General features: G+C 46.0%; 1 protein-coding gene across 1 annotated transcript in view; it reads left to right on the top strand.

The window, feature by feature from the left end:
* Nucleotides 1–26,743, top strand: part of hivep1 (HIVEP zinc finger 1) — a 50,480-nt gene that overhangs the window by 18,853 nt on the left and 4,884 nt on the right. Inside the window, exons 3-4 of the mRNA XM_062409776.1 lie at nucleotides 18,642–18,695; nucleotides 20,914–26,708. Coding sequence (XP_062265760.1) covers nucleotides 18,642–18,695; nucleotides 20,914–26,708 — 5,849 coding nt within the window. The remainder of the gene's footprint in view (nucleotides 1–18,641; nucleotides 18,696–20,913; nucleotides 26,709–26,743) is intronic.

Raw genomic sequence — 26,743 nt, 5'->3', positions numbered from 1 at the left:
TCACTGTACACAATGTATTGTAGTTTCTTTAATATTTTCTAGTTTTTACCATTTCCTTGAAAGTTATTCATAGACAAAAATAATCAGGAATATTTATAGGACTGAAACCAACTGATCTGTGTGTATTTTTAAAGCCACTTGATTGATTTTAAATGGACTGTTGGACCTTGGCAAATGTATGGATTGGGGGGGGGGGGGTTTAGGGTTATTACCCAAACTCCTTCCATTGACTAATAAATTATTAACAACTTCACATCTGAGAATTTCCGTGCTTATCAAATTGATTTAAAGGATTAAAGGTTCAGGGTCTAGAAGTTAGTGACACCTAGTGGTGAAGTTGCAAGTTGCAGCTGAACACCGCTCACCTCACCCCCCTCCCCCCTTTCCAAACATGAAGCTGTGGAAACCTTCAGTTCTCATACGAACTCAAAAGGTTCATACAATCTAAATGAAAACATAACTAGGATTATTTTATATTGTATTTCGGCCTATAGATCCCTTTCACTTAAATCTTACGCTGAACCTTTAAATCAAATAACAAAACTGTTGCTCAACTTTACTCTGACATGAATCGACTTGTTCTTACTCAATTACCTGAACCAAGATTTTATGAATCATCCGTGGATCCTTTTAACAACATGAAAATCTCCTCATATATATCTGTATCTGTTTCTTCCCTATGAGCGAGCAGTGGAGGTGGAGGTGGAGGTGGAGGTGCGTTCAGGTGCAGGTTAACCCAGCGTACGTCACACAGTCCTCTCGGTGGCTCCTCCCATTAGCACCTTCATTAGTCTCCCAGTGTGCGTCGCCTGCACAGATAGGATCAATGCACAGAGCAGGGTATTTATAGCCTCCGCGGGGGCGTGGGAGGTTCAACGCCACAAGTAGGTTAGCGGCTAATCTGATGTTGACAGTGTGTATCTGAGGGAGTTGTTCGAGCAGAGGAATTAGGAGCCTGAGCCTCCGTCCTGCTTTGTTTTGCTTTTTTTAAACACAGAGCGAGAGAACACTGCTCCTCAGCTGGAGGAAGTCAGAGCTCAGGCAGGGGAGGGGGGGAGTGGGGAGGGTTTTCCCTGATTGAGGAAGGGAGGAGGAAAAAGAGGAGAGGAGGGGAAAGAAGGAACACGAAGGCAGGGTGGAGAGAAAGAAGCGTGGTCGCCCCGCACTGACAGTGGAGGAAACCAGAGAGAAGTGAAAGCACAGACGGCAGCCAGACGCTCGGCTTTCCGCTCTGCAGGGGCATTTCACTTTCCTCCCTCTTTGTGTGAGAGAGAGAGAGAGAGAGAGAGGGTGAGGGAGAGGGAGAGAGAGAGGGTGAGGGAGAGAGAGAGAGGCGGAGGAATGTCAGTGGTTATTGGTTGGGAAAGTGTCTGTCTGGGGTCGGGAATCTCAGGTGTTCCCCCACGAGCGCGTCTGAATCCAGTAGGGGAAACCAGCAGCACCAGCAGCACCAGCAGCAGCACCAGTACCAGCAGCACCAGCAGCTCTCGGCCAGAGAGTCGACTTTGTTTGCTTCACTCCTCCTCTGCTAACAGGTATTGTTCAGCTCTGCCAGAGCGTCGTCCCTCTGCCGGTCGCTCTGTGCCGGACTCCCTCGCTGCAGGCTGTCCGTGTCTCATTGTCTGCTTTGCCTTGTTTTCCCTTCATCTTACGTTGTGTTACATCGTGTCACTAATCTGTGTGTAGCTGAAGTTTGTAATCGTTCCCTCCTTGTGTGTGTTGTTGCTGCTTGGATCCAGCTGTGGAGACAGGAATTCTTTAAGATGTTTTGAGTTGCGGCTCAAGATCTGTTTCTTTATTAGCTGGCGTTTTGGTCAGATCACAGTCAGAATAGGTTCATGTTTATTTAGCACTTTTTTATTAAGAGCTGTATGTAAATAAGAAATAAAAGCATTGGGATATATAGGACACATAACTTAAGAAGAGTCTTCATATATCTCTTTTAAGTCCTTTTTTAACATATTAGTACTTGAAGATCATATAGATGACACGCAAGAAGAATATTTAAAAAGAAGGAACAAGAGGAGATCTGTTTGTTTGAGAAGAGCTCAACCATGAGTGAATGATTCATCGATTATGAAAGTAGCTGCAGATTTGAATTGTTGGTTATTTATCATTTAAAAAAAAAAATATCTGAATTTTTTGACATTTTCGATTCCCTTTAAAAAAGAGGTCAAAGGTCAAAATATTACTAAAGATTTTTGCGTCGTATAAATATAATATACAACACTTAATTAATTTCCCTCGGCCTTTCCTTCCTGTTTCTCCTCCGAGTATCAACAATGTTGGTCGAGGGGTTAACGTGCAGTCACAGCACTCATGCATGTGCTCCCTCCTCTTCCTCCTCTTCCTCCTCTCCCTCCTCTTCCTCCTCTTCCTCCTCTTCCTCCTCGTCCTCCTCGTCCAGGTCGCTGCAGCAGCAGCAGCAGCAGCTGACGCACGACATGAGCGGGAGGACAGGATAAGCCTGTGCACTGCAGCCGGAGATGAGCTGGAGGAGTTATGCAACAGTTCGGTCCAGAGATAGAGCAGAGCTGAACTTCGACACTTGTGACTTCTTCCACACACAACATGAGCTCACCAGGCTCACTTAGCCACGCTGCCCCCCCCCCCCCCCCGCTGGGCGGCAGCTTCCTGTAAGAATAGATGAACCTGTTGGAGCGATGGCGTCACTCACGATCGCTGGTGCACGCTCTCCCGACCGTCTATTTATTCACATCATCCCTTTTTGCTTTGTGTCTTTTCTGCTCTAATTTCATTACGCGTCATCTTTTGAGCTCTCCTGGAAACATCGGCTAATCCTCCAGCGTGGCACCACTTCCTGTTTGCCACATTTAAACACTGAGGAGGTTTTCACTCACCTGCTTGAAGGAGCGTTCTCAGCTCTCACAAAAAGAATCGCTCTACTTCTCTGAGGTGGAGAAGTTTGTGCACCAATAAAATTTAAAATGATGCGGACAGAGTTTGAAAAGAAATCATGATGCACGTGAAGCATGTGACATAAACACTGATGCTTCAGATCAGAGAATCCATCCGTCCTCAAACAGCACGACCTCCTTGCTGGAGACAAATGTAAACATCAAGGACGATCGCTGTGGTGCGATGAGGAAACTGTAAACTTACACATACAACATAATAAACATGATATTTCCAGGTTATAGACATAAATGCCATTTTTCCATCACGTTATCAAGATCCTCTTCTTTTGTCTGACGCGCTTTCATTCGGATCATTTCTTCTGAGATGGTCTGATGGTGACTCACGGGAGAATTAAAGCCAAAAACTAAAAATTTGTTGTAAACACTTACGAGAGCTGCTACAAGGAGGAAATCTATCGGCTTTTCAATCAACAGAATCTAAAATCTGCAACAACTTTCAAGCAAATGTTTTGTAGGTTCCAGCTTCTCAATTGTGTTTTTTACTTTTGTTTGTTTTACATGAATATAAATTGAACCTTTTGGGGTTTTGGACGCTTTAACAAGCCAAACACTCGGTTTTTGAAGATGTTGTCTTTGGCTCTGGAACGTCGTGTTGGATGTTTTCTGCTGTTCTCTCGGCCAAACAACGAAGCGATGGAGGAGATAACGGTTAGCCGCAGCCCTAATTGGCACGGACACAAGAGTTGTGGTTTCATAAGGCTCAGACGTGACGCTGGTTACCGTGTCCTCACTCTGTGTTTCAACTCTGATGTGATAGAAACGGAGGAGAGAGAGAGAGAGAGGAGTGGGCAGCCGAGGGCTGGAGGCAGCGAGGGAAGGAAGGAGAAAACAGGAGGAGGAGGAGAGGGTGATGGTGATGGGAAGAGGCAGAAAATAGGGAGGAGAACAGGACGACAAGGTGGGGAAATTGAGGATTGAGAAAACATCAGGAGGAGGAAGGAGGAGGAGGAGGAGGAGGAGGAAGATAAAGAGACAGCGAGGGAACGCCATGTCTCTCGCTCGCTGTCGTTATGTAACGCTACCTCCTGCCTGCTGCTGATGGCAGAGGAAAGAGTTCAGAGCAGCCTGTGTGCTCGGAGGTGGGTGGCAGCGGCAACAACAACACCACAGAAGAAGAAGAAGTGGCGGCAGTGCCCGTCGCCACAGAGGCCAAAAAGAAAGAGAGACGCTTTTAGATCTGTGTTATTCCCAGAATTCATCCTGGTGCAGTGTTGAACCTGCAGTGTCAACAGGAAACAGATGCATGGAGTCATTGTACATAGAATATGATGTCATTTGTTTATCAGGAATTTAATCAAATAATCATTAGTTGTAGAATTTAATAAGTATTTAATTTATAACCTTTAAATGAATCACGGAAAACTTTTATTTTATGGAACAAGAGCAGAAAAGATGAGCTTTCATGTTTATTTTCTTAATTCGTCTTCAGTGTATTTGTGTTTTCTTCTTATTTATAGTAATTAATAATTAAGTTCATGGTGAAACCTCAAGTCAAGCCTCAGTTTCATTTTATGGTCACGAGGGTTTTTGGTCATGACCACCGAAGGAAATCCATATCCGTCGGGCTTTGCTTTATAAACTTTCACTGAAACTGACAATAATTGAGTGTTTGTGCCGGTTTCTCATCTTCACTGGCTGACACAGGCATGTGTGTGTGTGTGTGTTTGTGTGTGTGTGTGTGTGTGTGTGTGTGTGTGTGTGTGTGTGTGTGTGTGTGTGTGTATGTGGGGGGGGGGGGGGGCTGTCTGTCGTGATCATCGTTGAGACATGTCCCTCTGTGTTTACATGCAGAACCAGCCATGTATGTGCGAGAGTGTGTACATGTGCTAAATGAGCTATAAAAGCAGATGGTTGTCTGGCGGCATACACACACACACACACACACACACACACACTCACACACACTCACAGACCCACAGAGAGAGAGAGAGAGAAAGCAGAGAGCAGCTGCAGGAAAGCCCTGTGGGAGTCCACAGAGCCGGCCACCGGTCTCTCCGGGCGAGCCGGCGGCACACAGCACCGACACGCCGCATGACAGACTCACACTGCTATGTGTGTGAAACGCTCCCTTTGAAAACACTCTGATCCGCGTCGGGTTGCATCAGCGAGCAGCAGAACTCAACCTGTGGAGGCTTCATCTGGGTTTATTGGGCTCCGTGTTTCACAGGCGCAGTGACGTGTTTGAACAAAATGGCTGAAAAACGCCGGCGATGTTTATGTATTTTTATTTCCCTCGAGGTCGGCTGTCACTCGCACGGAGCTGCAAAGTGCTGTGACGCCTTTTTCTCCGGATTCTTCTGTTGACAAGCTTTCAGTGTCTCTCAGTCTTCCATCCAGTTATTTTTCATTTCAACAAACAAACCAGTGGAAGTACGTCAAATCCCACCACTTCCACTGTGGTAGAAATGTTTTGCTCTGTTGAAATCAGTGGTTCTGCTTTTGAGGATCAGTTTTACTTCTCCAGCTGGTTGACGTCCACATGCAGGTTCTTGAAAAAGGAAAAAAATGCTGAAGTGGTTAGAATTTGGAGGTCAAAGGTCACAGGCCTCTATAACCAAGGGCTGGACGATGTGGCCCAAAATGTTATTGAGATTCCAGCTTCTCTATTGTGGTTTTACTCTTGTTGGTTTTACATGAGAATGAATTGAACCTCTTGGGGTTTTGGACGCTTGAACAAAAATGACAATGTTAATATCAGTCGATGTTGATATATATTATTAATGTCACATTATTGATGTAAAGTTCAAAAGACAGATTATTGCTCCTGAGTGAAGGTGGTGGTTATTAAATCTCGTTTCTTGACAGAGATCCTCGTTTTGTCACCCAGCCCTTGTATAACCTCACAAAACAAGAATACAAACTGTAATTATGACAAAATACACTTAATACCTATTGTTATTATTATTCCTTCAAAGTCTTTACTACACATATGACTGTCAAGCTACATAAACAAAAACTTAATTGATTGATTGGTCAAAGTGTGTTTTATTTCCTGATTACTGACGATGATTAAAAGCCACAAATGTCATTGAACTAATTAACTAACAAACTTTATTGTAATTAAATCTACTGGTTGATTCCTTGATGACCTGATAAGTTGTTTTTGTCCAAAAATATAAGAAGAAGCAAAAAAAACATAAAAATTTCCCAGAAGCCAGTCTGGCTTAAAATGTTAAAAAGTTTACAGAGAAAATCCAAACATTTGAAAAGTGGAACAAACCAATTTCTTTTATTTGAATAACTCAGTGTCATGATTAAAGATGGACGCTGCTGTGACTTCACTGTAGAAACGAGAGTTTGTTTAACTTTAACCACAAAGTGTTTCATGTCTCACTTCCACTCAGCGATCACAACAGGCCCCATTAACATCTCAGCTCCTCCCCTCGAGGCAGCCGATGGCTCAGAGACGAAACCTTGTTTTGCAATCAACACGGCAGGAGGGAGTGAGGGAGGGAGGGAGGGAGGAGGGAGAGAAAAGGAGGGAGGGAGGAAGTGAGGGAATAGGTGCGAGCCAGCCAAGACTCAGAAGCTGAGCCTGAGCAGGATCCGACTGCTGTTTGGTAACATGATCAATGACCTGGCGTTCCTTCAGATCCCTGTTTCCTGTCGAGGCTCACAGCCTTTTGTTCCACTCGCTGCTCTCCGCCTCGTAAGCTCCCGATCTAATTAAGGCTCCTCTCTTTTCCTAGAAGGATGTAATAGTCTCTCCTGCCGCAGCGAGGATGGTGCAGTGATTAGATTCAGAGATTCCAGAGCAAAGCATCTGTCGGCCGGATGGAAGTTATTGGTCGGTGTTGTGTAAGGGGGGCTCTGATTGGACGGGTGGTGGTATCACACTTGTGTCTCTGATGAAGGAGGTCGGGTTCTGGGGAAGTTTTGGAGATTTTGCCCTGAACTGAGATGACAGATGCTGGATGTAGAGTTTTAGAACCCAACGATGATACAGATATTAGGTAGTAAAAAAATCTGATGCGATATATATTGGCAGATATGTATATTTCATAATTTAGCAATAATTCCTACGGTGTCGTTCTAAAACCCTAAAATGGAATTGAGGCTTATTATTTCAGAATTGAACCACAAACTTGTTTTTTTGTAAATAAAGTAAAAACACAAATACAAACATATATAGAGAACATGAATTAAGAGAATAAACAAAATGCACATCTTGTCTACATTGTTTATTCTGTGAAATAAAAGTTTTCTCATTGGTCAACTAGCTGTAGAAAATAAACTGTCTTAACCAAAGTAAAAGTACAAATACTATAGTAAACATACCTCATTACAAGTAACCATCCTGCAGTCGAAATCCTACCGAAGTAAAAGTACAGAAGTATGAGATTCATGTAGTTTAAGTATTGAAATAAAAGTACTTGTTATTGAATCTGGTATATCTATCAGGATACAATGAAGGTCACAGGATAAATCTGATATGCTGTGAAATAAAAATGAGAGAACAGAAAACAGTTGTTCTTCTTTTTTGGGGAAATATAAGACAAATTTAACTAATTTGTGTGTTGTGTTTTATTATTTTGTGTTTTACTTCCTTAAAGTCTCTGAAATTGAAAAGTTATTACTTACAGCTCAATGTGCTGCAGTAAAAAGTACAATATTGGAGAAGGAGTTATTAAATATCACAAAGTCAAAACCCTAAAGGACTGAAGAGACCTTCAGACTTGTATTTGAGTGAATGTTCTTTCCATCAGTCTCTGCTTTAAATCTTCACTTTGACAGTTTGCGTCTGAGACAAGTTGAGAAGAGTCTGCTCACTTCAGCCTGGACGTCCCTCTGAATCTGAACTCTGTGGTCTGGGTCTGAGTCTGAATCTGGACTCTGTGGTCTGGGTCTGAGTCTGAATCTGGACTCTGTGGTCTGGGTCTGAATGGATTTTTCTTTTTCTGATCGCGACCCTCTGCGTTAACGAGCCGACGCCTCGAGGAGGAGAAGGTCACGACGGGGAGAAGAAAGACGAGCGTTACTCTGCATCTGAGTTTTGTTAGTCATCAGGCCTCGCTGTGTGGTTTCGGATCGCTTTCAGTTTGGTATTCAGAGTATGGCGGGGGTCAGTGTGGGCGGTGGGTTGTCTGCACACGTTATAGCTGCAGAAACATTTAAAACACACTTCTGTACTGTGTGCGGATGTTGTGTGTGTGTGTGTGTGTGATTCTGATTGTGTGTGTTTGCAGACATCTTTAACCTCGTGGACCCCCCCTGCACACAGGAGGCCGCGTATTAGAGGTTACTAGCTGGATTACTCCAGTCAGCCCCCGCTGCATTATCACCAGCTCAGCTGTCATTAACTCAGATGTTCCCACAGGGATGAGGCGGCGTGTCCTCCGCTGCCCTCCTCACCCTCCTCACACAAACACACAACGAGGTGGGTGGTGTTTGCTGAGCGATCCCTCCATCGGGTCTTCGTGAACACCGGAGCCGTCCGAGTGACTCAGTGCTTATTCTTTTGTTTTCAAACTCGCCCAACACCAACTCTTGCTCCGTAGCTCTGGTCGGTGTAATTACAGAGCACCGTGTTGCTGTTGAAGTTTTCCGGCCTGTGAAGTGTTTATCTTGTGCACCGCGGCCATGACGCTGCAGAAAGTGCCTGGTCACGCTGTGTGTGTGTTGCCCCGGGGCCTGTGTAAATACTGATGCTGATTTTCAGAACCTCTTTTTTTTTTTGCGGTTGAACTGTCAGAATTTCCCATAATGACTGAAATAAGAATAAGAGGGGCGCTTCCTCTTTTTCTTGCCGGGCAGAGCGCGGCGAGGTTAAACCAACAGGTGACAACCCTCAGGAGGATTGAGTCGCACACAGTTGTTGTTGTGAACGTGACACAGCAGAGTGTTGTCAGCGCGTCAAGGTGAATCCTCTCCTTCTGAAATATCGACCTCTCTTTTAGAAATCTCTCTCCGAGCCCTTCCTCTGACCCTGCAGCTTTATCTCGGCCTGTCCGTGTCAACACCGGCCTGTCGCTCTGTTTACCAGGCTCCTGTTCAACAGCTTCAACTCTCAACCACGACTTAACATTGACTAGAAAAAAAAACAACACTTATCTCTCTCACAAGAATGCTGCGTTTTTCTCCCAGCCACTTCCAGACTCTTGGTTTTACGCCCACACGCAGACTTGAGTGTCTCTTTTTTTGGGAGTTGAAATGAAAAAACAATATCGCTGCCGGGTGTCTCCGTTTTCCATGGATTCCCTCAGTTGAGACAAAGAACAGAAGCGGTTTGCAAAAGCATGGGAAACGACTTCTATGCAGTACTGGAAAAAATCTGAACCAACATGAAATTTGGATGTATGTAGATTGCGGGTTTTTCATTGAGGGAGAAGGAGGAGATAAAGTCGATTTGTGGATAGGAGACACAAACCCCGACCGAGGCCCCTTAACATGCCTGATTTAAAGATAATCAAGAATGATCCATTATTCTCTGAGAGATTAGTAAAAAATATCAAAAAAACGACCTCCTTGGCACATATACTTCTCTACCTCTAAGTTTCGATAGTACAGTTGTGTAGTTTTTGCGAAATCCTGCCGACAAACAAGAATGAAAACACAACCTCAGAGGAGGCAGAGGTGATTTTTCACATCTTAAAAAGTTGTCTGGACGTGTTCTTTAAAAGTTGAACGTTGCCTAAGTAGATTATCGATCAGAGAATAACTGAACATGATTATGAAAATGATAAAAGAGATTCTGTTGTTCGTCTTTAAAACAGGTCTGCAGGTCTGAGGGGGGGGGGGGGGGGGGGGAGAGAGAGAGAGAGTCAGGGAGACGCCGTCTGTTTCAAATAAAAAAAAAAAAAAAACTGAAACCACCCACAACAAGGAACTGAAAAACAACCCCCAAAAAAATGAAGTCATCCTCTTAGTCTTCGTCAGCCGGTGAGCGAGCTGTTGGGCAACCAGTAGTTAAATCCCTCCCCCCCCACTGCCCCCCCAAAACACAAACACAGGGAGGGAGGGAGGCCGGGAGAAGGTTCCCCTCGAGGGCGCCAAAACCGGTTTACGTGACGTCACCCGGGCCTGCTCACCCCCCCCCCCCTCTCTCTCTCTCTCTCTCTCTCTCTCTCTCTCTCTCTCTCTCTCTCTCTCTCTCTTCCTGGGCCTTACAGGAATTCCCCTCCTCGTCACATTATTCTGAGGAAACCGCCGGCTACGCCCCGCGACTCACCGCTGCACGGCCACAGCTGATAGGCTGGAAACGCAGGCTTGTGACTGCTTGTGTTGATGCAGTGTGTACATGTTGTTCTCTCCTTGTCAAGTGGCTTCTTTTGGTTCCTGGTCTCACACACAAACACACACAGACGCACGCACACAACACACGAGGAGCCGCTGAGTGCTTGAGTCCCGGGTAAGAAGTCAGCATTTTGTCCTTTAGGTGCACGGCAGCAGGCAGGCACACACACACACAGCTGTGTTGTGTTGTTCTGTTTAAAGTGACTGTTTGTCCTGAGCTGAACCGACTTTAAGGTCATAGATGTGTGTGTGTATGTGTGTGTGTGTGTTCAGCTCCAGTTGTGTGTGTTCAGCTGCAGCTGTGTGTGCGTTCATGTGTCTGGGCTGTTGAAGTTTTGAGCGACACTACAAAGTCTGCTGCGACATCTCCCTCGCCCGTCAGAAGGATTGAGACGTGACAGGAAGCAGTCTGTGAGCTGTCAATCAAACGTGGTGCCAGAGTAACCAACAAGTGGGCAGTGGGAGCGTGGAGCCCGAGGACCGACGCTGTGATTGGACAGTTGTGTTTATTCTCCTTTTTCCCGGCTGTTGGGTCAGTTCAACAGGAGCTGCGATGGTTTTTTAGTTTGATATTTTTCTATCTCCTATATTTTACTGAGATTAGAGGAAGAGCAGAATTTGATCCTCGGGCTGAAACTGTGCCTGTCAGGTCGTGAACCACTGAGAACTCTGGATCACATGTTCTCTCTTTACATCCGATTGCATGTTGATCTGTGGTGTGACTCGGACTAACCCGAGAAATACCGGCTATTGATGGGACATGAATATACTTATAATTTGTATTTTGTACACTTTTATTATGTATCTGATATGATACGTGTATATTCTATATTGCTGATGCATCCTGTGAATTGCTTGCAGTGGGTATTTAAGATGCTGACTGTTTCTCTATAGCTGCTTTGAGACATGAACTCTGGTTAATCTCCTCACATTCTCCGGAGGGGCTGGTTGTGAGAAAGCAAATGTCCGAGTGAGCCGAGACTTTTGCTGCTCCAGAGAAAGTGTGGACCCACTTGGGAGCTTTAGATGTTTGTATTTGTCTATTTTTCAAACCTTCTGTTATGAGCCACTGAGGAAAACCACGAATAGAATAACTGATATCAGTCAACACGTCCTAAAAATAGGCTTCACAGGGTTTGAAACCTTCCACGAATGGCGACTGCGTGGGAAGTAGATCGATATCTGTCGTGGGTTTGCATCGCTCATTCGTCCTCGTTTGGCTGCAGACAGATTTAGTTTTTTACCTCCAGGGTTAAAGCTGGTCTGAAAAAGATGGAAGATGGAAAATCACAGTCACGTCCATCTCTACCTGCATCAAGCCCCCTAAATCACCCCCCCCCCACACACACACACACACACACCTTCTACCCACCCAGTAGATTTCTCGTTATATCAATTTTGCACCAGGGTGCCCACGCAGTCCCAATAATCAGTGGCCTTCAGTCTGCAGCTTCTTCCACCTACAGTTTCCTGCGGGGGCAGCGGTACTGTACAGATACAGCACCAAACCACCCCTCTTTGTCTGTTAGTGTGTGTTTGTTTATGAGCGTGTGTGCGTGTCTGTGTGTGTGCAGCAGGGAGAGTGTGAGATCAATATTTCATTTGTTGACTGGGTGTTTGCAGCTTCGTCCAGAGTTATTTTGAGGACGGAGGAATATCTTCTCCTCTAAGTATCGTTGAGATCCAGAAAGGTAAATCCTCATTTCCACATTGTTCATTGTTGATTGTGTGTGTGTGTGTGTGTTCGTGTGTGTGTGTGTCTTTCCCTTTATAGCCATACATTATTAAAAGGTGGCTACCCGGGGCTCTAGTTAAAGCTCCATATATTCCTTTAATTCGTACGTGCAGTTTCCATTCAGCTGCTTCATGCCGCATATAAACAACCCCTCTCTCTCTCTCTCTCTCTCTCTCTCTCTCTCTCTCTCTCTCTCTCTCTCTCTCTCTCTCTCTCTCTCTCTCTCTCTCTCTCTCTCTCTCTCTCTCTCTCTCGCTCTCTCTCTCCATCGTGGGATGTTTATCAGTCATCAGCTGATCTCCCGGCTGCAGAGGGAGCACGACTCACCTCACCGCTTTGTTTTAGAAAAAACGCCAAAACACTTCCTGCTCCAGCCGTCGCTCCTTATACGACTATGTGACATAATTGTGACATGAATTCAGTCCCAGCCGGCTGATGGTGATTGACTGCAGGGTGATGGGGGATTCCTCTGCTCTGCCTCATCTTCCTCGTTCCGATCACTGAGGGAGAAATCCGAGCACTTCCTAAAGCTCTCTCTCTCAGGAGCCCTTATGGCCACTTACTGCGAGGGGTCGGCTGCTGACGGGCGGCAGAAACCCTGCGTGGCTCCTCCGCTCGGCCAAAGGAAGCGAGCGGAGATAAGATCGCCAGACTTCCCGTAGCAAGGTGTCAGGGAATTCTGCAGCTCGGGCTTCAGCCAGCTGCTGTTGTGACGGCGAGAGGAGGACGTGTCCGTGTTTAATCACAGCCTCGCTCTCACATGAAGGCCGAGCGACGTGGCTGCTCTGCCAGAGCAGAGACATGCGAGTGACTCTGCCTCTGTTCTAGAAAACTGTTATTTCATTAAAGAACCACTCGGGTGTTTATCAGAGTTCACGCAGCTCAGGCTCTGGCTTCAAACCCTCCGTGTTAACCACAGCTGGTGCAGCTGGCAACTTCTCAATCTGCCCCTACTGGTTATTTGTTATTAATCTGACGAATATAAAATCGAGTTATTGGTCCGTAAAATATTTATATTTATCACAGTTTTCTGGAAGTATTCAGACTTCAAATCCCGTAAACATCAAATTTACCTTAGAATGAGAGAAGAGACTAGATGTTTTTGTAATTTTTGCTCTAGAACTGATTAAATCAGCCTCGATTTTAATGAATTATTTCTCTTTTGCTTAATCTTTATGAATTGATTGATTGGTTTAGAGGTTATGAAAAGTTCCCAAAGCCTGATATCATTTCTAAAATCTTAGAAATCACCTAAACAATCAACAAATGATCAAATGACTGTCGTGGCTGATTCATTTTCTGTTAATCGACTGAGGGATTAATCCTCGAATCATTTCTTTGGTGTTTAGTTGTTTGCTTTTGTCTCGTTAGTGTCATCAGCTAATGTGATTGTGCGTTTGATGTGTGTGTGTGGCTGCACAGAGCCGGGTGGGTACAGCGGGCTGGTGGAGGTGCTTGAGTTACATAATCCCCATCACCCCCCCCGCTCAGTGGAGGAGAAGAAGGAGGCAGCTGCCGACTCCCATCTCGTCATCTTCAGCCTGCTGAGGCATCTCTCGCCTTCTTCTCCATCTTCTTCTCTCTCCCTTTTTCATTTCCTCCGTCTCTCCTCCATCACTTCACCGACAAGTTCTCCTTCTCGTCTCTTTTCCTTTATTTCTCCTTTTCCTTTCTCTTCTTATTTTCTCTCTCCTCCTCTCCTTCTTTGGTTTACATCTCTTCTCTTCTTTTCTTCCTTTCCTTCAACATTGCTTCCCTCCTCTTGTCCTCGTGCACCTCCCCTCTCCTTACACTCTTCCTCTCCCCCTCCTTTTCTATCGTTCCCTCTTCCTCTTCTCCTATTTTCCACCTCTCCTTCCACCAATCGTCCTCTTCCCTCTCTCTTTGCTTTAACATTCCTTACTTCCTCTTCCTCCCTTTTTCGTCCTCCTCTTTCTTCTTTTTTCTTTGTCTCCTTTCCTCCCCTCCTCCTCTGTTTTCTTCCTCCCTTCTCCTTCGACCCGTTCTCTCCTATTTTTATACCCACACCTCCCCTCTCTTCCTCTTCTTTCCTCCTCCTCTCCCCTCTTCCTCTTCTTTCCTCCTCCTCCTCTCCTCTCTCCCTCTTCTTTCCTCCTCCTCCTCTCCTCTCTCCCTCTTCTTTCCTCCTCCTCCTCTCCTCTCTTCCTCTTCTTTCCTCCTCCCTCTCCTCTCCTCTCTCCCTCTTCTTTCCTCCTCCTCCTCTCCTCTCTTCCTCTTCTTTCCTCCTCCTCCTCTCCTCTCTCCCTCTTCTTTCCTCCTCCTCCTCTCCTCTCTCCCTCTTCTTTATCCCTCCTCTCTTGTGTTAATTCGAACACACAATCGATGTGTTGTGATGAAGGGACTGTATCTGTCCTCTGATCAGCTGCAGCTCTCGTCTCAGCGGCTGCAGCTGGTGGACGCCCATCTGCCCACACAGTGAGGTCCGCTGGCATTGTTCAGGCGTGTTGCTGGCACGCCGGCGTGGTGCGGCGCATACTGATGACACCTCGCCGCTCGCAGCTTTTCCCCGTGAAATGCACATCCTTCATGGAGAAAGCCGGAGCCGCCGGGGGCCGTCTGAAAACATGTGAGCGCCGTGCATATGGCTGCCACGAGGAGCTGCCACACTGGCCACCATTTGGCGTGGTGAGGCCCAGCAGGGCGGCCTGTCGAGCAAAACATGAACGTGTCACAAGCTGGTGGCGTGCGGAGCCTGGTGGGTATTTGTTGGGCAACAGGCAGAGGGGGCGTTCAGGGGAAGGGGGGCAGGGGGGGGGATCCAGTAGCGGGGGGGTGGGGTGGGGGGGGGGGGGTTGCAGTTGTGGGATGTAGCTGCCACTTTGCTGTGATGTAATATTGTTATTTATTGAACAGGCCGAGCTCCACTTCCACACACCAGTTGGGTTTATTACATCTGTGTTCCAGAGGCGAGCTCATCAGTGTGCCCCCCCCTCCCCCCCAGCAGCATCTGATTGGTTGCAAGCTCACGTCCCAGTGGATGCTGGGATCCAAAAGCATGTTCCCTTCACTCTGACGTCACTTTGGCCCTGAGGGGGGGGCACAAGTAATCACATTTCCCACTCAACCAAGATGGAAGAGAGAGAGGAGGAGGAGAGGGGGGGGGCCTGAAAGCTCACGTATCTTTAGTTATCACGTGGTGTAGATCAGAGATCACGAGTAGGACACCTTGAGACACTGAGGACGAGCCTCCATCTGCATTTCACTGTCAACGTCTCGTGTTTGAAGGACGGGTATGAAGCGAGGGTGTGATGGGGGGGTGGGGGGGGGGGGGTCGAGTCGCTAATCGTGCTTTGAGTAAGCTGTTATAGAAGAAGCGCATGTTTAAGTAACATTAGCAAAGTGTATTGATTCACATTTCACTAAATTATTAAAGCCAGTGAGACAGGAGACGTGTTGTGGTCAAACTCAGGGGCCACAGAGTTTGTGTTTCTTTTACATTAACAAAAAAAACCTAAATACACAATTATCTCCTTTTAATCAAGTTGCTTCTCTGAGTCCTGGTCTGTTTTGGAACCGGCGGTGCAGATCTCTTCCTCTGTGACTCGTCTGCAGTTTCAACATTGCAATAATCTTCGTTAGGAGTTCGAACGTCCCTGCACATGACTCGTTCTCTCTGTGAACACTTATAAACCCCGGAGCCTCATGACTTCATCTGTTTTCTCTTCCCCCCCCCGCCCTCCATGTTCCACAACGCGCTCTGGTTTTCATCAACCGGCAACTCGCAGCGTTTGTGTACATTCCTCTTTATTGTTTTCCCGCGGTTTACAGGACGGTTCGTGCATGTGGCCGTCCCCTTCGACCACCGCGGCCACCCCGTCATCCATAATGTAGGGAAATATGAGCGAGCCTGTAATCACTCCCTGCTGGGGATGGTTTTTTTTTTGGGGTAACACCGCCTTGTCCCTTTCCACTCACTGGAGCTGATGCTTCCTGTTCTTTCTCCACGCTCCACAACTCGGCTGCATCGGTGTCATTCGGCACGAGGGGTCCTGCTTGCGGCTTTGTTATGCAAGAGGGGCAATCTGATCTGTAGCAGCTTACACTCTCCTCTCCAACCATACGCAACCACTAATACGATTTTTGTTGGGCAGTAATCACTCGTGGCTCGGTTTGCCAGCGCGGTCTAATACAAGACATATGCATCAAGCTGTGCAAACACTGAAGCACATGTCTGCCTCCAAATCGTCTCACCGCGCAAAAAGAAGCGTTTATTACCTCAAATAGGTTTTGTTGCAGAGACCCGAGGTTGAGTCGGGGTAGTTGTGACTCTGAGGGGGGGGGGGAGCTTCGGGATCCTCTCTCTCCGTTTTGGAGGGAATACCGTGCCAGAGCTTTCTGCCAGGAAGACACAGCCGATGTGATTCCCCCCCGGTCGGATGGCGAGGGGAGCTCACGTGGTCGTTTGCATGCACGACAACTCAAACGCACACACACACACACACACACACATCTCTCTGTTCCCTCAGAGAGACCTGCACATAAACAAACACCTGCCCGCTCCACATGTGCCGGGGTGGCTGTGGTTCTGCTGGCAGGGTGCCTTTGTTTTGCTCCACGGCCGCGCAGGGGTGTGGACACGTTATGTAATCTGTGGCCGGGATATATAGAGGGAGGGAGAGAGAGAGGGGGGGGGGGGTGGAGAGGGAGAGGGAGAAAGGGTGTGACAATAACACGCACTCAGATGATGATGACATAAACTAGTGACCTCCTCTGCCCCCCCCCCCCCCACCCCCCCCTCACTGAGTATTCCCGGCATCGCTCTCTAATTTTGGCAACCGCAGAGGAACATCCTCTTTCACCCTCGATTAACATTTCTGCGATCTAGGACAGAATTGTTACCGCCGGGCCTCGAGGACTCCGATGTCATGTGCAGGGCACGGGAGCCACAGCTTGTTTTTATTCCATCTTGTTTCCATGGTCATAAGGAGGAGGAAGAAAACACGCGGCTGCCAGACGTAGTCCTCATTCCTCTCCGTGGGCGAGCGAGCTGCGAGCTGCACTGTGGAGAAAAGCTCAGTGTGGTTTTTTAAAAGTAGTTTATTTTAAATTATAGATATTCAATTAATCAACTTCACTTGATTTGTGTTGCACCCTTCATAAAGGTTTGTGCAGTGCAAAGAGCGTGACAAGTGAAAGATGAGAATAAGACAAAAATAAATAGAAATGCAGACAATAGAATAGATTTAAAAGCTGTGGTAGCAATGAAAGTAATAGAAGAATCAATACAAGGAATAAAAACATATTAACAGACGGATAAAATGGATGAAAACTTCGAACATAGATGCAATAAAGTTATGTTTTTGACTATATGTCTTTACTGCAGCTCATTTGTTTCCTGCAAGTGCAAGAAACTTAATTTAGTGTGAATTATAATTAAAACACAGTCGTATATTTGTGGTACATTTCCAGTTATTGGGGAATTTATGGTTGTTGCACAAACTTGAGACTTTAATTCATCGGATCTGAGTTGAACTAATTGTATATAGGGTGAAATTGAGAGTAAATAATTGAATAGATATTCACCAAGGTGTAAATGTTTCTTTTATTGAAATTCACCTGGAAGTCTATTAAACTCAACACAAATTACTGAACTAACCAAAGTAACCATCTCAGAACTTAGTCCTGTTTAAATGAAGAACCAGTACAGAACAGTGAGAGCATACCATCGCCCTGGCTCACGCCCCAACTCGCCATGCTTAACAAGATATAAACAATTTCCTGGATCCGCCCGTTTATCCGGGTCATTCTTGGGTCACTCCACAAAATTGTATGGAAATTGGTTCAGTAGTTTTACAGACAAACAAACATAACCTCCTTGATGGAGGTAATAAGAAAAATGTCTTGCGCATGGCCAGAACAAGCTTCACATAAATGGGAAGAACTAAAATAAAAACTGCTGCTGGTGGATGAGAGATTACATTTTAAAATCCTCACCCGCATTTTTGTATTATCATTTTTCATAAACCTGTCGCGTTGCGGTTCATCTGATCGACTCTGATCTATCCTTTTAAAAAACGAGAGAGAAGTAATGGAGATGTAATTACACCTTAACGATTCTTACCTCCTCTCTCTCTCCCTCCTTCCCCCTGCGTGTCACAGCGCATTGAGCCCGCGTATATAATTAATATTGATTACAGTAACACGCAGTCGGCTCGGTGCCACCTCCCACACGTCCATATGGTTGGTACAGAAACAGGTTCCTCACCTGCTGGATTGTGGGTAATGACTGTGACGTACACAAGGTCGCAGAGCAGTGACTCTCTCTTCCCTCGGGGGGGTAAACAGCATTTGAATATGTAAATCAATCTGTGGGTTAGATCTGGCTGTGATATTATGAGAAGAAATCCCCCTGATCGACTGGTTTGCAAACTTAACCTACACGTTATACGTCCTCGTGCTGGTGACGCTTGTATGGTTGTGTTATGGTGCGCACACAAACACACACACACACACACACACACACAGTCCTCATCCCTCATGATTACACTAGTTTCCACACTGGAACAGTTCACTCTGGGCTGTGGAAGAATATCTGTTTCTCATTTGGAGGAGCTTCATGCTGCTGCAGCTGTGTGGGAAGCATCCCCAGTATCATTAGTTACGTTGTGCACTGCCTTCGCTGTGGAGACGGAGTGTGTGTCTCTCTGTGTGTGTGTGTGGGTGTGTGTGTCTGTACAGCGCCGCTCAATATGTTTTCTGTTCGTGTCTTTCAGATAAAATCGAGGAGGCACAGAAAGAGCTGAAGGAGCCCAAAGGCTCACAGAAAGGTAAGAGATCAGCTTCATCAACATTTAATGGAAGGAGTTTAAATTTCTCAATTTTGGAAAAACTATTTTGGTCATTGCTCATTTATCACCTGTTTTATTTTTAATTGAATAACCGATTCAACATACACAGATTTAATTCAGGAGTCTTGAATGCAAAGGGATTTTTGTTATCGTCTCAACAAACATTTATTTTATAGTGTCTTTTTGTATGGCTGCGATTTTAGATTTATTATACTTTCACTTAATTTGATTACTTTAAAATATAACATTTCCAGATTTGTCTGTTAGAATTACTGTAACATATGCGTAATTGCGTTTGACACAGTAAAAATAATTTTAATGCATTTCTGGTATCTGGTAATTTCTCTTGCGCTTTTTCTTAGTATAAAATGGGCTGTGTGAAATTATTCCAAGAACGTGTCCCTGAAATATTCCCATTTGCAATAAAAAGGGCTAATTTTGCATCTTCAGTTCTGATTGCACATTTAAACCGGCCATGGTATTAAAATTGAGTTTTTAATATCAATTTGTGACACATGAGAAATTAGAGACACATTTTAATTTGGTGCTTGTTTACAACCAGTGGAAACTCTGTTGCGCAGTATCACTACAGTAAAAACCTTATAACACATAGGACGGGAATTTCTTTTGTTAAGTTGGTTGTGTAACTTTATTTAAAAAGAGAAGCCAGTTTGGTTGAACTGGGATTGCTTCACCGTGTGTGTTCAAACTGTGACTAAGAATAAATCATCTGAACTCACCGCGTCACTTAGACATTGTCCTTTTAAATACCACCCAGCTCCAGCCATTGTAAATGAGACTGGGTGGAGACACCAAATGGAAACACAGTACAATTAAAAATATCTCAAAGTACTTTTAAAGATCTTCATGTCCCCGCCCGTCAATCCAGGCTAATCACTGTGACAACCACCTTTTAAAAAGAAGTTAATTCTGCCAGGAGGAGTTTCACTGGATCACAGAGGAAAGGAATATTAAGAAATATATAAAGAATCATTAATACAGATGGAAAATATGGAATTGACACGGAATCTCTTTTTTGCACATTTGTCCGAGCGGCGGGTTGGAAGAACAAATCCCTTTCCCGTGTCTTTCAACGTCTCATTAGAGCGGCTTATTTGAGGCACATCAGAGGGTTTGTTTACAGAACCCGTTGTGTGCGGCTCTGAAGGATCACCGGCTGCATGTTGGCGTGGTGAAAGGATTAACCTATGTAAAGACGAGATGAGGTCAGAGCTGTGAAGGAACCCTGACCTCATGTTGGGAAATACCTTCACAATCCAGGAAACCGTGACAGGTCACTGCCAGGATTATGCAACATGTCCCTTTTAAAACCACTGGCCTGAGTCATTTATGGAACACCGTGGTATGGGTGTAGCCCTTTTAAAAGCAGAACAGCATTATTACTGGAATGCAGTGTTGAAGACATGCACATTCAGCTTCTCATAAATGTGAGACGTGTTTGTTTCACACATCCTATGATCAGCCAAGCCTCCGTAGATCAACAGATCTGAGAAGAAAGAGCTTGTTCACTTATGTAAGTAATGAAGCGGGGGGCCGCGGCCATATTAGTCACACAGGAAATAAATAAACTGTAAAAAAAAATGTCTTAATCAGGGGTGAGGAAATGTTGAAGAAGTGTTTAAATTTATTTCAAGCAACCTTTGCAATTGGTGTGTCTGATGTCAGATGGTAGTGATGGTGATGCCACTCGCAGCTGATGATAGCTGAAACAATTTATCATAGCTCAAACTAAACTCTACCATACATGTCTTGTTAAGGAAGTAAATCCTATTATGTTCTAAACTGTTGATACAAACTAGGAAAGAAAATACTTTAATGTTTAAATTAAAGTTATATAACCAACAAGTCAAAAATACTAGATAATGGGTTCTCTCTCATCCACCATCTTTAAATTGGGAAATATGCACCAAACTAAAACTGAATGCCTGACACTGTGGATCCTTAAATCAAATAAAACTTAATAGGATTATCTGAACACTAGAGAAAGTTTTTATTTAATAAGTGATGCAAGTATAATACCCCATTGATGAATTTGCGACTGTACATTAGAGGAAATAGAGTTTATTTTCTCATCTGGGACTCATGTGGTCAGTCTATATGTGGTTGAACGCTGGGAACAGTTTGTAAAAATGATGGTGTCATTCTGCTTTTCTCATATTTGTGTCTTTGTCCACAGGAATATCAGAGAGCAGTCGCAGAAATGCAGATAACATAAAAGGCCTGAAGAGGAAAAAGGTTGTTGCAGAGAATCAGCTCAAGAAAATCCCCAAATCTCCGGTGAAGAAGCCCCTGCAGTCGAAAACATCCGAAACTGTGCCTCACGGAGCGTCATCGAAGGAAACTACACCCTCCTGCTCCTCCTCCTCAAACAGTCCTTCCCACAATCCTTCCACATCCCCCGGTGGTGTAAGAGACCAACATGATGCCTCACCAGTTGCAGCATCCCCTGGGGAGGGGTCTTCTTCAGCTGATGCTGAAAGGCTGAAGGAGGAAGCAACATCTCAAGGGGCGCCGTCGCTTCAGACCACGGGTGCTGAGGAAGGCTCTTTGATTGCTGCCGAGGTGTCGCAGGCCAAAGACGGCAAGAGCGAGGAGCCCAGCTTCGAGGGAGACCCTTACCACAGCAGTGCTCCACTTGATGTTCTACTTAAGGCCATGGAGCCTGACTTCAGTTCACTGGCTGAGAGGAATAATGCCTTGCAGGTCACAGCCGTTGGAAAACCAGCTTCCAGCCTTCATGCTCAATGCAGTGGTGAATTAAATACAATGCCAGCTGTCAATGTCGGTCTCCAGAACCAAACCTCTCATATGCAGACTTATTATATTGACAAACAAGGCAACGTTATTGGCATTGCGGCACCGCTGCAGAGGAATGTGCAGACATCCACACAGGGTATACCAATGCAGTCGTCTCCACTGGTTTCATCACAATTTATGCATGTATCTTCGAATCCTGAAAAGCCTGCCTTGCACATGAGCTTCAATTCTGGACCATCCACCATAACTCATGCACCTGTTCCCTCGGGTTCCAACGCTTTGCCACAAAGCCAACCACCTGTTGTGCACACATGCCAGTCCATCACTGCAAGTGTGCCCAGCACCATTCAGGTCCCAGTTACGCCCGGCAGCAACCATGTTCAGATGGCTACTGTAATGAACTATGGTGCTGAGCAGGTTTCCAAGGACCAAAAGGCTAAAAAGCCAGGAAAATACGTGTGTGAATACTGCAGCCGAGCATGTGCAAAACCCAGTGTGCTGCTCAAACACATCAGGTCCCACACAGGAGAAAGACCATATCCCTGTGTTACTTGTGGTTTCTCATTCAAAACCAAGAGCAACCTGTACAAGCACAAGAAGTCACACGCTCATGCAATTAAACTGGGTCTCATTGCTCGCTCTGAATCTGGAGGGGGATCATTATCTCAAGAATCGGACAAAGCCCTCGGGACACATTCAGATCCGGAGGAGAGCGGTGACAGTGATGAGGAAGGTAGCACTGCGGACTTGGACCCTGACTCATCCCAGGGCTTTGTGGCAGCTTTTTCTGAAAACAGTTTACAGAATGCAGGTACAAACCAAGCCAGCCAAGGGGAAGTGGATTCACTAGCTGTCTTCGACTCTGTCAAACCAGTACATGGCCAGAGGGCTCATGAGCCCAAAGTCACTGCTGCACTTCCAAAAGTTGTCGTATATCCAGTTAACGTCTCCCCTCTGAGGGCAGACAGTCCAAGAGTTACAGGTGCAGCACCTGAGCAAGCTGCTGCACAACGGCAACGAGACTTCCAGACTGCCAATCTGAGATCCAGCATCACCGTCCTGTCGTCTCTGAAAGAGGTGGACGGTGCCAATCCCTCACTAGATACTGTGAGTGAAGATGAAGACCAGCAGTGCAAGTCTCCACTGTTGGGTGGACACGCTCAGCTTCAGAGGCAGCAAGCAACAGACTTTTCACAACAGCAACAAGCCAAGTGTCTACTCAGCCCCCGCAGTCTGGGAAGTACAGATTCTGGGTACTTCTCACGCTCGGAAAGTGCGGACCAGGCCATGAGTCCACCAAGTCCTTTTGTAAAGATAACTCCACCAGTGGATATCGACATTGCAAAGAACACTCTTCCAAATGTCCCCCCTGTGGCTGCCACAGTGATGCATGTAGCAGCTGAGCAAAAGCCACGGGCCACAGTTGGACAGATGCGACCACCGCTAGAAGCCAAAGCACTTTCTCTGGAGGAACGAATTTCAAAGTTAATATCTGACAATGAGGCCGTAGTGGACAACAAACAGCTGGACAGTGTCAAGCCAAGGAGGACGTCCCTCTCAAGGAGAGGTAGTATAGACTCCCCCAAATCATACATATTTAAAGACTCTTTTCAGTTTGATCTTAAACCGATGGGAAGAAGGTCAAGTTCCAGTTCAGACATCCCCAAATCCCCATTCACCCCCACAGATAAATCTAAGCCAGTGTTTCTTCTCTCTGTTCCTTCTCAATACCCACCAATGGATTGTTTGCCAATCACGAGGAGTAACTCTATGCCTACGACCCCTGGACACTCGGCTCTTCCTCTTAATGTCTCTCACCTTCCTCACCCTTTGCGAATTTGTCAGTCATTTGATGAAAAAATTAGTTCGCTCAGTGATGATGTATTTTCCTCAGTCCCGTCAACCCCAAATCCAGCGATACATTCTCGTACATTAGTCAGACAAGCCGCTGTGGAAGACTTTTCCACAAGTGAAGGACATGGCCTCCCTACTGTTCGCTCCATGGATGACGGATATCACGGTCAAAGCAGTTCCGCTGAGGTGATGCCAAGGAGCAGATCTTTTGAGCATAACCAGGACAGAAACAGAAAGCCTCTACAGAACAAAGGCACAATGTACGAGTGTGAAACCTGTCGTAACCGCTACCGAAAGTTAGAGAATTTTGAAACTCACAAGAAATTCTACTGCTCTGAGCTTCATGGCCCAAAAAACAAGCCACAAGCTGTCAAAGAAACGGATCAGGATGTTTTTCACGTTAACACACAGCAGCCCTTAGTCCCCAGATCAACTGGTGTTCCAGGAATACTCGATCAACAGACATCTATTAGAAAAAGAAGGAAAATGAAAAGTGTTGGAGATGAGGATGATCAATCTCCAACCGAGACCATTCCCCCTTGTTCTGTTACCTTTGAGCCACCAACAGCTCCGGCAAGTCGGACCTTTTCTCAGCATGCTGTAATAGACGTGCAGCCCAAAATTAATCAGCCAAAGCTAGCTCAGATTCAGCTTGTAGCAAGAGGTATAAATACTCCAGACTCAAGACTATCACCAATACGAGAGACCCAGATCAGCACTTCCACTAAAGGAGATCTGCAAAGGCAAGGCAGCGGTACGTCAGTCATCAGACACACCAACTCTCTCAGCAGACCCAATTCATTTGAGACAGAATCTATTGACAGGGCTTCTCCTGTTGATATTATGGAGAAGGATCCCCCGAACAAACCCAAACCAGAAGCAATAGCAAATGTCTCAGCTGACGGCTACCATGAAGAAACATCCAAACCCAAGAGTACTGACTATGGAAAACAAATGAAAGAGCAATGCTCTGATTGCACAGGAGCACCAGGTAGTGAAAACACCACTCCTGTTCATCAGTCGCGTTTGGTTCGTCAAAATAACATTCAGGTTCCTGAGATATTCGTCACAGAGGAGCCTGACAGAGAGCACGAGACACAAATATCTGAACCAGCAGATAAACCTGCAGAACAGTTCAACTGGCCTCAGAGAAGCGAGAGTTTGTCAAAGTTACCAGCAGAGAAACTCCCGCCAAAAAAGAAAAGAATTCGTCTAGCCCAAATGGAACAATCCTCAGGTGAATCCAGTTTTGAGTCCAGCCTCTCACGAAGCCTCAGCAGGGACAGTAGTCTCTCTCGTTGTTCCAGCATCACAGCGTCTTTCGACAGAGATGACACATCTAGGTCAGAGAGTCCATCTAGAGGGGAGTGTGTTGGCAAAGTTCCAGAGCCTCAAGGTTTGCCAACAGCCTTCAATACTCTCGGTGTGCCTGGAATGATGAGGCGTGCTGTATCTGAACAGATCACTTGTACTCAGCCCTCTGTGGAGATTTCATGTGACTATCGCAGCAAGTCTTTTGACTGTGGCAATGTATCGCCCAGCAGATCTCTGTCACCCGTTGGTCAGCCAAGAGGGGGAAATATCTCCCACGTTTCCCAGGTGCCACTTATTGAAAGGAGGCGGGGGCCATTAGTTCGCCAGATGTCTTTAAAGATAAACCCAGAGAGTCAGCAACCTGTTCGCAAAGCAGTTATACCTCTAGATAAACCTCCAATGACAAACGTTAGCTCTTTAACTCAGAATAGATCCCAGCAGATTCACATTGCCAATAGGCGCCCTATGGCTCTGCCTTTTATCCTTCAGAGTGGTGACGCACCGTTGCAAAATAATGAACATGTTGTGCAAAGCATTAATTTGGGAAGCCCAACTCAACAGGCTCAAGTCCATGGCCTTCCACACCCTTGGCATCAAACATCAAGGGTTCAAGTATGCCAAAAGATACAACCGCCGCTGACCCAGATCATAGTTTCTCACGAGAATATCAAAAACAAACCAGCAGATTCTGAAGAAAGGAAATCTTTTGTGCCCAAATACCAACTGCAGTGTTCCGCTCTGAGAGCAAGCCAAACGTTTTCATTCCCTAGCACACAGGGCACTCAGCTAGCAATGCCACTTTTAACGATACCAATTGCCAATCCGATTTTGAGTATTTCGAAATCACCTGATGTGATCCAAAATGTATATGTGGCTCAACCCAGTCACCAGGCCTCTGAGATTAAGGCACAAACTGTCGTTTTGTCAGGTAAACAGCAAAGAAACCCGTTCGATCAGAGCCAAGCAGGAGCGATACCACTGCCACAGATCCTGATCACCCATGAGCAGATGCACCCGGCGCCCTCTCTTTCCAGTAAAACTAGCCTCTCATCCACTCACAGTGTAGACAGTGATACTCATGCTGTACCAACTGCAAAGAAGGACAGAATTCAAACTGAAACTCACAACCAGATCGGAGAGCGAGCTCCTTCTCTTGGGTCTTTACATTGCACTCAGAAATTAGCGTCAGTGACTCTGTGCCCTCAGCAGGAACCCACTGCTTCAAGTAAACGAATGCTGTCGCCAGCCAACAGTTTGGACATCTACATGGAGAAGCACCAGAAACGGGCTAAGGACGAGCATGGCGTGGCCTGTCTCACTGATGGCAGGTCCGTCAATTATCTTAATTCCAAGATGTCTGAGGTGACACGGCAGCGGAAGTTTACACTTGTGAGGCAGGTGTGCACGACGGAACCAGTGGACAGTCCCATTGAAACTGAGGCTCCACCGCTGCCCCAGGTTAAAACAGATGGGGTGAAGGACTCGGAGGCGACTGATGACGTCAAGCCTATGTCACCTGACAGTACCGGGCTGGACAAGGACACAAGCACAGTTATTCATGAGGCAGTCGCTGCGGTGAATGCTACACCTGGTAGTAAGGTCATCTGTACTCCAGCTAAAGATGCCCTGAGGCTCCAAGAGAAGGCTGAGGATCAGAGGTGGACTTCTGCTAAGTCACCTATTAAACCTTCCAGTTTCCATGGGAGTCAGGTGAAGCTGACCACATCTGTGTCTGTGGTCAACACGAAGGACAGTCACCGCCTGTCTTTCCCAAGCTTGAAGACTGCCACCACATTCACATGGTGTTTCCTGATGAAGAGGAAACCTCTCCATGTTCAGCAGACTGACCTGAAGACTTCAGCATACGCAGCCTGGACTGTCAGCCCCAACAACCCTAACCCACTCGGGTTGCCTACCAAGGTGGTCATGTCTCTGTTTGACTCCAAGCAGACATCCAAGAAAATACACTACACCTCGGCCATAAGAACCAACGGAAAACTAGATGCCCTGTCTTACTCTGCCAAGCTGAAAGAAGTCATGCCCAGGGTAAGAACCACATTTTAACCTTTAAACGTTTAAAA

The sequence above is a fragment of the Platichthys flesus genome, chromosome 17 (genome assembly GCF_949316205.1).
Source record: "Platichthys flesus chromosome 17, fPlaFle2.1, whole genome shotgun sequence".
Taxonomy (NCBI): domain Eukaryota; kingdom Metazoa; phylum Chordata; class Actinopteri; order Pleuronectiformes; family Pleuronectidae; genus Platichthys; species Platichthys flesus.
Note: the sequence above shows the minus strand (reverse complement) of the source record. Positions and strands in the feature narration are given on the sequence as shown.